Source organism: Bos grunniens, chromosome 1 (genome assembly GCF_055505025.1).
Source record: "Bos grunniens cultivar Pamir isolate PY7600 chromosome 1, Bosgru_T2T1.0, whole genome shotgun sequence".
Taxonomy (NCBI): domain Eukaryota; kingdom Metazoa; phylum Chordata; class Mammalia; order Artiodactyla; family Bovidae; genus Bos; species Bos grunniens.
In genome coordinates, this window is record NC_141165.1 from 4,968,796 (window position 1) to 4,981,771 (window position 12,976).

General features: G+C 39.0%; 1 protein-coding gene across 13 annotated transcripts in view; it reads left to right on the plus strand.

The window, feature by feature from the left end:
- The window catches only part of HACL1 (2-hydroxyacyl-CoA lyase 1), a 40,651-nt gene that overhangs the window by 15,901 nt on the left and 11,774 nt on the right, over positions 1-12,976 (plus strand). For 9 of the 13 annotated variants that reach the window (XR_015163041.1, XM_086397454.1, XM_086397286.1 and 6 more), the window contains 7 exons: positions 321-426; positions 1,930-2,013; positions 2,929-3,030; positions 6,205-6,359; positions 7,344-7,502; positions 8,405-8,512; positions 9,408-9,594. Coding sequence is in view for 10 of the 13 variants with exons in the window: in XM_086397454.1 (XP_086253580.1) it covers positions 321-426; positions 1,930-2,013; positions 2,929-3,030; positions 6,205-6,359; positions 7,344-7,502; positions 8,405-8,512; positions 9,408-9,594 (901 nt within the window). In the remaining 3 variants the exon portion in view is untranslated. Of the gene's footprint in view, positions 1-320; positions 427-1,929; positions 2,014-2,928; positions 3,031-4,219; positions 4,332-6,204; positions 6,360-7,343; positions 7,503-8,404; positions 8,513-9,407; positions 9,595-12,976 lie in introns of all 13 variants that reach the window. The other 4 variants (XR_015163001.1, XR_015162876.1, XM_086397939.1 and 1 more) reach the window with 1 other exon arrangement.

Consider the following 12,976-nt stretch of genomic DNA (forward strand, 5'->3'; position numbering starts at 1 on the left):
TTTTCCTTATACTTTCCTGTTTTTTCTTGATTATCTACAGTAGACTTGTATAATTTTTCTAATGATGAAAAAGTAATAAATGCTATATAGTATGGTAGTATTTTCTGCTTATGTCAACTTTTAGATTACCATTTAAATAGGATGACTTCATAAATTATTTCAGTTTGAAAGATCGAATTTACCATTTAAGCCCATTCTGAAGAGCAGGGCAAACTCCAAATTATTTAAACTTTTCCAAATACTTTAGAAATTAATTTTAGAATAATTCAAATAAGAATGTAGATATACTTTTTGTTATATCAGATTTTTCTTTTTAATAGGGCTTTGCAATTTGCCGATGTAATTGTTTTACTCGGTGCCAGATTAAATTGGATTTTGCATTTTGGACTGCCTCCAAGGTATCAGCCAGATGTGAAGTTTATCCAGGTACTCAAAGAAGAGAGACTTAAAGTCAAAGCTATGTGTCCTTCATTGTTCTCTCAGCATTACCAGCTCTGCTTTCTTCTTGACTTTTATAATGAACAGTTTCTCTTTTTACTTAGGTAGAATTTTATAAATTGTCTAGCATAATTACAGGTACCAAAGTGAGCTGCCTTTTCAAGCCTGTGAAACGTGTTTCACTTTGCTTCTAACCAGAAAACCTTTCAAAATCAAGTTTTAAATAGTTTGAAAAGCACAATTTGCTTCTTCTTTAGAGTTAAAGGTAGACAAGAGTTTCAAGTAGGAGGTAAATTAGAACAAAACATTCAGCACTATTAGGAATTGAGTAGTTTCTTTAGATTCCCAAACTTTCAAACACCCTTTGGTTAGAAACCTCTAAACAGTGGTGCAACTATGTCATTAATCAATGTTTAGAATAAGCTTTTTATCTTTATAAACCCATTTCCCTACTGGTAGAAAAACCAGTACTAGTGCGTGTACAAACCTGCTTGCCCTGCATAGATTGTGTAAAGTAAAGATCTTGCTACAATGCTGTCTTCTCCGTTTACCTTTTACTTCCTAAGTCAACTTCTAGCATTGAAAACTAAAGCCACAGACAAGCAAGACCTGGGTTGTACTGGAAGATGCTGCCACCTCTTGATTACAGAATAGAGTCCATCCTGAGTTACTTCTCAGGAAGCTGTCTTCACTGACCCACGGCCATCCAGAAATGGAGCAGAATTCTGAGTAAATAGGGCATAGTCATGCTTTTCCTGGATTGTTGTTCAGCCGCTCAGTCATGTCTGACTCTTTTTGACTCCATTGGAGTGCAGCACGCCAGGCTTCCCTGTCCTTCGCTATCTCCTGGAATCTGCTCAAACTCATGTGCATTGAGTTGGTAATGCCATCCAACCATCTCATCCTATGTCACCCCCTTCTCCTGCCCTCAGCCTTTCCCAACCTTTTCCAATGAGTGGCTCTCAAAATGTGGTTCCCGGATCAGCAATTTCAGCACCACTGGGAAGTCTGTTAGGAATGCACATTTTGGGGCCCCACGCTAGACCTCTTGAGAGAAGAAACTGAGGTGGATTCTTGCAGTCTCTGGTTTAACAAGCCTACCAGGTTGTTCTGATACATGTTCAAATTTGAGAACTCCTGCTCTGAATAGGAATTCTAGTGTAATTAAGTATTCAAAACTATTATTAAGTATTCAAAACTTATTATTCAAAGCTATAATTGATCAACTCAAATGTATTCCTATGAGTATAGTGGAATAATACCGAAATTCTACAGAGTAGATTTTAAAATGAGAGAAGTTAGTGAGGTTTCTGTACTAGCCATGATCCTCATAGAGTTCATGGATTATTACTTTTATTAAGGAACTTCTTGAATATCAAATCTTAATCATATGCTTATGTGTAACATGCACAGTCCATTTATTCAGTCTTGATTCTTTAATTATTTTTAAGAATAAACATGGCTTGTTCTTTAGTCTTGTCTCTTTTTTAGGTTGATATCTGTGCAGAAGAATTGGGGAATAATGTAAGGCCTGCTGTGACCTTGCTTGGAGACGTAAATGCTGTCACTAAACAGGTGAGAGCTTTTGCCCAGGTTCTAGTTTATGTGGCTTGGTCTCAACTGAAGTCAGTTTTTGGGAATGTTTCACTTGGTAACAGGTCTTTTAATATATAAAATAAAATTTATGATAGAAAGCTATTCTTAAATATAACTATAGAACTTGGTAAATCCAACTCCTTATATATAGATCATTTGTATGTGAGTAAGTTAAGCATTTTTTAAATGAGTGACAATTTAAAGGCATTTGTTTGGCAAACTGACCCAGCTATCTGAAAGATTATTACACAGCTTCCAGAGGAACTGAACTTACAGCCAAGAAATGACTTTACCTACTGGAAAAAATTCTCGCTTAGTGTTTCTTTTGGCAATAAAGATATTTTTACTCTTCAAGCTGTTACCAGTGACTTATCCAGATTCTTATTATTTGCATATAATTTATACATTTCACTGTGATAGGAGATAAGATATAGCACATTTATCACTTGACTTTGGATATAAATTAGTGTCATAGTCATCGTTACACAAAATTAGGGTGTGATCCCAACCACATATTAAAACACACTCCGGAGCATTTGACCTGTATCATGGGAATCCCTGGGTATTAGGGCTCTGAACCTTCTTGCCCAGGTTCTTTGATTTTCCTTCTAGTGTCAAACGGAGAGGACTGTGAACGCCCCTGCCTGTGATGTGTGCTTGGGGCATCACTTCTGTTTTGTCTTATGGGATCCCAGCTTCTGGCAGAGGTTTTCTGTGGTACCTTTCATCTTCCATCAGTCCTTTACTGCCAAGAGGAAAAACAGAACATGAGTGGTGTGAAGGGTAGGCTAGTGTGGCTGTGTTGTCTTCTTTAGAAGAGACTTTTATGCTAATATGGTTTAAGCTTATTTTAAAAAAGGAAAGAAAAAATTTCTTTTTTTTTTTTTTTTTTAGCTTTTAGAACAATTTGATAAAACACCATGGCAGTATCCTCCTGAGAGTGAGTGGTGGAAAGTTCTGAGAGAAAAAATGAAGAGCAATGAAGCTTTATCCAAGGTAATACGGGACCCACTGAAATTCAAGAATGCTGCGGGTCCGCGGTTGTTAGTTCTGTCATAGCATGCATACATGTGCATCCCTAAAATCACTGTGCATAAGATACACACACACATTCATGTATGTATTATGATAAATACAGCACCTGAGTTTCTTGTGAAAGTGCCACTGGAAGGGTTACCGGTTGTGAGTTACCGCGAAGTGGTGGAAAGTGGGGATCTGACACTGGGCAGAGCGCTAAGAGTCAGTGTGGATGGCTGGGGCTCCTTAGCCTCAGTTTGACCTTGGTACCAAATCACAGGAGATCTTTTGGAACCTTAAATGCTGGGGCATGTTTTTCTGCCTTTAAGGTGTAAGTTCTTTAAGGCATTCATTTAAATAAGTGTTTCATCAAAATTGAAAATTTGATCTAATGTATAGCCACCTTTTTCTTTTTTTTATTTCAATTTTATTAAGGTATAAAATTATAAAGTAAAGTACATCATGGTACTTTGGTATATATCATAGTACTTTGGTATACATGCACACTGTGAAAGAATTCTCCCTATCTAGTTAATTAACACATCCATCCCCTCACTTTTATGTTACCTTACGCTATGTTATGCTGCTGTGTTCTGTTCTGTTATGTCATTGAGACCATTTGTAGCCTTCTTTTTCAATTGAAATTTTTGTATCACTGCTGGAAATTCTTTTGCAACTTCCTCATCTGTCCTCAGGGCTTTACCTGGTAGCTGAACGCTTTGGAAATTGTAGTAATGTATGAAATTACCAAACCATCCACTGTTAGCCCAAAAACGTACCACTTCTGCAGGATTCTTCAGTTTCTATTTAAAGTCTTTACTTACGGATAGTGTTTTCTCTTTGATGGTGGGAAAGGTTGTTCCTGATTATTCACCCCACTGTTCTATGTCTTCCTCTGCATCTCGGTTCAGCTGGGTGCAGTTTTCTGTGTTTGGGTAGTGTTTCTAACTGATAGAATCATGCATAAGCAAATATGAAATTCCAGCTATATTCACTGTTCCCTAATATATCAATTGTCTTGGAATAAATTTGCATTTTCCAAACAAGTAGGGTTGATTGTATATGATTCTTTCTTTGGAATTTTAATCAGTGTCTGTTTCTTCTATCAAGAGCCAGTCACACTTCTTTTTCCCGAATGATATTGTGATTAATTCCTTCTTTTCTGTAGGAATCGCCTTGGTTTAAGATGGAAGGATCTTCCCTGTCTTCTCTGGTGCAGGAGCACAGGAGGGTCCCTCATCCGTCTTGGGTATAATCTCCAGCAAATGAAAGTGGTCCAGGTGAAGAAGCAGTACTGGGACCAGATGGGGCTCTGCTGCTGATAATCTTAAAGGCATTTGGCCAGACAAGGCCCTTGACCTTGACCCTCGGGAGTAGTGGGTGAAGCACAGCCCCTTTCCAGTGCTGTGTGTAGGGAAGGACTAGACTTTCAGATTTTCTAAAACCCGAACTTCATTTTTTATTTTTAGTATAAGGCCATATTTTATATGAAAATCTTCTAGAATAAAATTTTCACTTTTTTCCTAAGGCAGTGTTTTCCTGAAAGCGCTCAAATAAGACTTTAGTTTTGCTTAACCTAGTGTTTTTAGCTGTCTTTACTATGGCACGTCTTGGTCTTTAATATGCTACTGTGCACTGTGGATCTTCAGGAAGAGATTATTTCTTGGCTTATTTGATTGTGTCTCAAGTTGGAACTGGAACCTGTTTTGCTTGGCCTATTCTCTCGGAGTGTATACAAGTCAGATAGCTTCTCAGAGTGGCTGTCTGATGGCCATTTGGGAATTTCATAGCTCACATTAGGTTGGTGAAAAAGTAATTGCGGTTTTGGACTGTTACATTTTAAATCATTATAACTAGGCTCGAACATATCTTTATTAATCAAAATAGGACCCGTTACAATTAACACATTTTTGCCAACAAGAAATAAGATTGTTTACGCCTGTAGCATGAAAATCCATGCTTTGGGATTCAGTGAACTCTTGGAAAGCATTTTCTACCTCCTGTTGGTTATGGAAGCATTTTCCCTGTGAAAAGTTGTCAAGATGCTTGACGATGTGGTAGTCGGTTGGCAGGAAGTCAGGTGAACGTAGCAGGTGAAGCAAAACTTCAGCCCGTGGGCTGTGTGGCATGTGGTCGGGCGGTGTCGTGCAGGATAATTAGGCCCGTTCTGTTGATCAGTACCAGCTGCGGGTGTTGGAGTTTTCAGTGCATCTCATCGATTTGCTGAGCATACTTCTCAGATGTAATGGTTTCACTGGGATTCAGAAAGCTGTAGTAGTTCAGATGGGCAGCAGACCACCAGACAGTGACCATGACCTTTTTGTGTTGCAAGTTTGGTTTTGGGAAGAGTTTTGGAGTTTCTTCTCAGTCCAGCCACTGAGCTGGTCATCGCCAGCTGTCATGTAAAATCTACTTTTTGTCTCACGTCACAGTCCAATCAAAAAAGTGTTTGTTGTTGTTGAATAGAATAAGAAAGGACAACACTTGAAAATGACAATTTTTTTGATTTTTGGTCACCTCATGAGGCACCCACTTAGGTTTTTTGCCTTTCCAATTTGCTTCAAGTGCCAAACGACTGTAGAACGGTCGACATTGAGCTTTTGGACAACTTCTCAGGTAAGGGATCAGCTTACAGTCAGCTTCAGTGATTGCTCTCCATTGGTCACTGTCAGCTTCTGATGGCTGGCTGCTGCACTCCTCATCGTCAAGGCTCTTGTCTCCTTCGCAAAACTTTCTGCACCACCACTGCAGCGTACACTTGTTAGCATCTCCTGGGCCAAACGCGTTGACGTTGTGAGTTTTCTCTGCTGCTTTATGACCCATTTTGAACTCGAATAAGAAAATTGCTCGGACTTGCTTTTTGTCTTAACATCATTTGCCTAGTCTAAAATAAATATAAAATAAACAGCAAGTAATGTCATAAGCAGAACAGCACAAAGTGAGAAACGCACATGAAAATGATGTGTAACAAAACCATGTTTATTTAAGGGTGCATTCCAGTGTTGAACAGCAAAGCTCAGCAGTACAGAACCACGGTTACTTTTGCACCAACCTAAATAGTTGTTGCAGATCAGTTTGAAAGTAGCTTATTGATGATTTTTATTCTCATTGTGTCCTAATCTAATTTGATTATATTTCCTTCTAATGTTTTAGGAATTAGCTTCCAAAAAATCTCTGCCTATGAACTATTACACAGTATTCTACCATGTTCAAGAACAACTACCCAGAGACTGTTTTGTGGTGAGTGAAGGAGCAAATACTATGGATATTGGACGTACTGTGCTTCAAAACTACCTTCCTCGCCACAGGTAAGGCTTCCAAGAAAGGAATTATAATGAAATAATGCATTCAATTAGAAATGACAAAAAGCAAATTAATAAAAACATTTGAAAATTCTATGTGTCCATAAGGACATACTTCATAAATATATTTTTAGTAAAGGTTTTGGAGCACTTCTGTGCTTGGTATGAGACTGACGAGCTGCCTGTTGCACTAAAGAGGCAACTTAAAAAACACTTGCTCCTTAGAAGTAAAGCTATGACAAACCCATAGCATATTAAAAAGCAGAGACATCACTTTGTCACCAAAGATGTGTATAGTCAAAGCTGTGGTTTTTCTTGTGAGAGTTGGACCATAAAGAAGGCTGAGTGCCAAAAAATTGATGCTTTCAAATTGTGGTGCTGGAGAAGACTCTGAGAGTCTCTTGGACTGCAAGGAGATCAAACCAATCAATCTTAGGGGAATTCAACCCTGCATATTCATTGGAAGGACTGATGCTGAAGCTGAAGCTCCAGTACTTTGGCCACCTGATGTGAAGAACCAACTTACTGGAAAAGACACTGCTGCTGGGAAAGGTTGAAGGCAAAAGGAGAAGGGACTGGCAGAGGATAAGATGGTTAGATAGCATCACTAACTTGATGGACATGAATTTGAACAAACTCTGGAAAATAGTATAGAACAGAGGAGCCCGGCATTCTGCAGTACATAGGGTCAAACTCGACTTAGCGACTGAACAGCAATGCTTGGTGTGCCCTGAGGTCATGTGATAATTTGTGTACTCAGTGTTCTGAGGATATATTCACAGTCTTCCAAGCAATCATAGGTGATTTTTCCCATTCATTCTGCTTATCCGCAACAAATTAGTTTCTCCCAGTCTTAAAACTTAATAATAAGGAGGATGTTTTTATTGTTCTTTATTGTTCCATGAGCCATGTGGATATGACTAGATTTGTGCCAACGCCACCATCTGTGATATGCCCAGAGAGTTTCATTTTAGCTCTGTTCCCCAACAGACTTGATGCTGGTACTTTTGGAACAATGGGAGTCGGTTTGGGATTTGCCATTGCAGCTGCTATAGTGGCTAAAGATAGAAACCCAGGGCAGCGGGTCATCTGTGTGGAAGGAGACAGTGCATTTGGATTTTCTGGCATGGAAGTAGAAACCATCTGCAGGTAAAAAAGCATCCTGAATCAGGGTATTTCTTTCTCTGAAATATGAAAAATTATACCCAAGACCCACTTGCCTAATGCAAAACAGGGGAGTAGTTTTTAGGTCACTGAAAAAAGTTCTGGTCTGAAAAACTCTTGATTTCTTTGGGGAGATAGCACAGCTTGGTGGTTAAGAGCACAGCCTCTGGGTCAGATGGCCTGGATTATTTAAATGCTGGCTGTTCCACCAGGACCCAAAATAAGTCTCTTAACCAAATTTCAGTCTCCTCTAAAACAGGAATAGGAGTCGTACTAGTTTCTACCTTAAACGACAGTTGTGAGGAACAGTTGAAGTAATCTAGGTGCTTCAGGGGGTGGATTAAATATGGAAGGTGTCATTCTTGTTAGCACCCAGATCTGTGAAAACCAAGGTTCAGAAAAACTCAGTGATTTGTCCAAGGTACACAGCTGCATAGTGGTAGGACCAGTCTGCCAACCACTAACCTTTCACTCTTTCTACCGCTCCATGATATTTCTGTTAATAATTTGATAATCTTTATTAGGGTTTCCCTGATAGCTCAGAGTGTAAAGAGTCTGTCTGCAGTGCAAGAGACTGGGGTTCCATCCCCGGGTCAGAAAGATCCCCTGGAGAAGGGCATGGCAGCCCACTCCAGTCTTCTTGCCTGGAAAATCCCATGGACAGAGGAGCCCGGCAGGCTACAGTCCATGGAGTCGCAAAAAGTCAGACACAACTGAGCGACTTTCACTTTCACTAGGATAACAAATGTTTAATTTTTAGTCTTATCCTAATACTACAAAAAAGCTTATGGAAAACTATCCATTTTCAAGTTAAAATTTTAATCCAATGAAAAGAAATTGCTTTCGAATGGAAAATTATTTCCTTTATATTTTGCTTTCAATTTTAGGTACAACTTGCCAATTGTACTTTTGGTGGTGAATAATAATGGAATTTATCAAGGTTTTGATAAAGATAGTTGGAAGGAAATGTTAAAATTTGGAGATGCTACTACAGTGTAAGTAACCCAGAATAACATATATTTACTTTTCTCATCGAGTTTAATCTGTTTAAAAAGTGTGCTGTACCGGAATGTGCCTGCGTGGTGTAAGTATTGCTTCTTTCCATGGCCGGCTGCTCTACAGGGCAGGAGTTCTGTCTGCATGGTTCCTTTTCATACAACCATCCTTGATTGGCACTTCAATGAGCAGTTTATGATCAGGGAGCCACTGAAGTCTCAGGTGAATGAGTTTGATGTCTAAGCCTTGTTAACAAAAAAACTTATTGCAAAATGCTCCTAGTCCTACTATTCCTACTGTACAATATAGGGATATAGATGTTTACATATTATTCATGATACAGAGGTCTTCCTTTTACCACGCTAAATTTTGGTCATCTGATGCCACAGTCACCCTGAGACAGTACTGTGGCTGGCCGTGGGATGTGAGAGATGTGAATCTGGCAGCAGGGCATGGGTATGTTTCTTAAGCCTTGCTGACTTTGTCGTTTTGTTGTGATTTGCGGTTTTGTAGTAATCATTCCTGTTTTCTTCTTTTTTATGAGAAGGATTCATAATAATTGATGGTATAGCTTACACTGTCCATCAAGGTAGCTACTAGCCACATATGGCTGTTTAAGTTTAAATTAAAAATTCAGTTCTTCTTTTTAATCAGTCACATTTAAAGTGCTCAGAGCAGCAGGTCACTAGTAGTTACTGTATTGGACAAAACAGATATAAAAATTTCCATCATCATAGAAAGTTCATTAGACATTGTCACATAGACAATAAAAAATGTATGGAAAGTTTAATTTACAGGCATCTCAGTTTACATATGCCTTTCAGTTTAGCTGAAATTTTCCCACAAATTATTTCAGACAAATTATTTTCTATTGACTATGACCTTCTTTTTCAGGGCCCCTCCAATGTGTCTTCTGCCTCACTCACATTATGAGCACGTCATGACTGCATTTGGAGGCAAAGGGTATTTTGTACAAACACCAGAAGAACTCCAGAAATCCCTGAGGCAGAGCCTGGCAGACACAACTAATCCCTCCCTTATCAACATCATGATTGAGCCACAAGGCACGCGGAAAGCCCAGGTAAAGGCAATTGCTAAGCAGAAGGCATCTCTCAGCCCACCCCCAAAAGTATCTACCAAATAGAACACCCTCTCATTTACAGAGTTCTGTGTAAACCATTTCTTTTTTTTTTTTTTTTGTAAACCATTTCTGAGTTTGTCACTGTCATCTGTTTGTTCAATGAGTATTTGTTAAGATAGGTATTAGATGTGCTATGTCAGGTGCTAAGAATAGCTTAGTGAGCAAAGCTAGGCTCAGTTCTCACCTCATGGAGTTTATTGTCCAGTCAGAAAGTACAGTCCATCACCTCTCAACTAGAATGTATCACAGTAAAGTGAGGCAATTCCTCTGAAGGAAAGAAACCCAGTTCTGAATAAACATAAAACAAAGGAATCCAAGAAGTTGTGGAGGAAAGGGAACCTTCCTACCCTATTGATGGGGGTGTAAAGTGGTGCAGCCACTGTGGAAAATAGTATGGAAGTTCCTCAAAAAAGTAAAAACAGAGTTGCCATATGATCCAGCAATCCTGCTCCTGGACATGTATCTGATGCAAACCATAATTTGAAAAGATACATGCACCCAAGTGTTCACTGCAGGAATAATGAAGACATGGAAGCAACCTAAATGTCCATCAAGAGATTAATAGATAAAAATGTAGTACATGTATACAATGAAATATTACTCAGCAGTAAAAGGAACAAAATTATGCCGTTTGCAGCAACATGGGTGGGCCTAGAGATTATCATATTAAGTGAAGTAAGTCAGAAAGAGAAAGACAAATACTGTCTGGTATCATTTGTAGGTGGAATCTAAAGTTTGACACAGATGAACTTACCTGTGAAACAGAAGCAGACTGATACAGAGAACAGATTTGTGGTTGCCACGGGGGAGGGCGAGAGGGAAGGGATGGATTGGGAGTCTAGGATCAGCAGGTGCAAACTATTATATATAAAATGGGTAGGCAACAGAGTCCTACTGTATAACACAGGGAACTATGTTCAAAAGTCTATTATAAGCCATAATGGAAAAGAATATGAAAAAGGGTATCTATATACATGTATAATGGAATCACTTTGCTATTCATCAAAAATTCACACAACATTGTAAATCAACTAAGTATACTTCAATAAAATAAATTTGAAACCAAGCAAAAAAACCCACAAAGGAATTCAGTTTATACTGGAGTCACCAGGAAGTCTTCTCAGAAGTGATGCTTAAACTGAGAGCTGAAGGATAAGTAAGGAAGTAGGACATGCTCAGCAAAGAAGCGAGAAGAACACTGTGCACAGGCTGTTTAGCAGGACAGAGCGTGGCAAGTCCAGGAAACTGAAAGAAGGCCAAAGTGGCCAGAAGGCAGAGAGTGGATATAGTCTCAATAGGATAGGAGATTATATAATAGGGTAATTTGGGCAATTATATTCAAAGTTACTTTGGCCTCTAAAGCAAAACTGCAGTATAGACTACCAGTAAAATAAATGATAAAGTTTGTAGCCTGCTCCTCTTCCATTCCAGATTAAGTTGCTTTTCGTACTTACCTTTGTACTTTGATCCTGGTCCAGCTAATTTTGCTTTCTCTTAAATACCTGGCCTTCAAGCTTACACCTTGCATATCAGCTGTTGTTTTCAATGTTTTGTATATTTTTTCAAGGAGTTTTTGTCTTGGTTCTTTATACATCTGCTGTTAGATTTTCTTCTGTTTTGAACAAGGCAGTGGACAAATGGGCAAAATGGACACCTGGTAAATGAATGTAAATTACCTTATTTGGAATCTATGAAATGTACAGAATTGTACTGAAATTCTGTTTTTATAAAACAGATAACAAGGACTTTGGTAAAAGGAATAAAGGGGAACTACAAAACAGCCAGAAAAGAACAAAATGGCAATAAGTACATACCTGCCAGTAATTACTTTAAATATTAATGTATTAAGTTCTTGAATCAAAGTAAATAGAGTGGCTGAATGGATAAAAGATACATCTATATGCTGCCTATAAGAGACTCACTTCAGTTATAAGAACACACACAGACTGAAAATAAAGAGATGGAAAAAAATAATCCGTGCAAATGGAAACCAGAGGAAAGCTAGAGTAGCTGTACTTCTATCAGATAAAATAGACTTCAGAACAAGAGACTGTAGCAAGAGAAAAAGAAGGGCATTGTGTAATGATAAAGGAGTCAATCCAACAAAAAGACATAACATTTATAAATATGACATAGGAAAGTACATAGACATACAACATAGGAAAGTACACACATACACATGGATATAAAGCAAATATTTACAGACCTAAAGAGAGAGAGACATCAGTATAATAATATTCAGGAACTTTAACATCCACTTACATCAGTATAGTTTCAGATCAGATCAGATCAGTCGTTCAGTCGTGTCTGACTCTTTGCGACCCCATGAATCGCAGCACGCCAGGCCTCCCTGTCCATCACCAACTCCTGGAGTTCACTCAGACTCCCGTCCATTGAGTCAGTGATGCCATCCAGCCATCTCATCCTCTGTCATCCCTTTCTCCTCTTGCCCCCAATCCCTCCCAGCATCAGAATCTTTTCCAATGAGTCAACTCTTCGCATGAGGTGGCCAAAGTACTGGACTTTCAGCTTTAGCATCATTCCTTCCAAAGAAATCCCAGGGCTGATCTCCTTCAGAATGGACTGGTTGGATCTCCTTGCAGTCCAAGGGACTCTCAAGAGTCTTCTCCAACACCACAGTTCAAAAGCATCAATTCTTCGGCACTCAGCCTTCTTCACAGTCCAACTCTCACATCTATACATGACCACAGAAAAAACCATAGCCTTGACTAGACAAACCTTTGTTGGCAAAGTAATGTCTCTGCTTTTGAATATGCTGTCTAGGTTGGTCATAACTTTCCTTCCAAGGAGTAAGCGTCTTTTAATTTCATGGCTGCAGTCACCATCTGCAGTGATTTGGAGCCCAGAAAAATAAAGTCTGACACGGTTTCCACTGTTTCCCCATCTATTTCCCATGAAGTGGTGGGACCGGATGCCATGATCTTCGTTTTCTGAATGTTGAACTTTAAGCCAACTTTTTCACTTTCTACTTTCACCTTCATCAAGAGGCTTTTTAGTTCCTCTTCACTTTCTGCCATAAGGGTGGTGTCATCTGCATATCTGAGGTTATTGATATTTCTCCCGGCAATCTTGATTCCAGCTTGTGCTTCTTCCAGTCCAGTGTTTCTCATAATGTACTCTGCATAGAAGTTAAATTAGCAGGGTGACAATATACAGCCTTGACGTACTCCTTTTCCTATTTGGAACCAGTCTGTTGTTCCATGTTCAGTTCTAACTGTTGCTTCCTGACCTGCATATAGGTTTCTCAAGAGGCAGATCAGGTGGTCTGGTATTCCCATCTCTTTCAGAATTTTCCACAGTT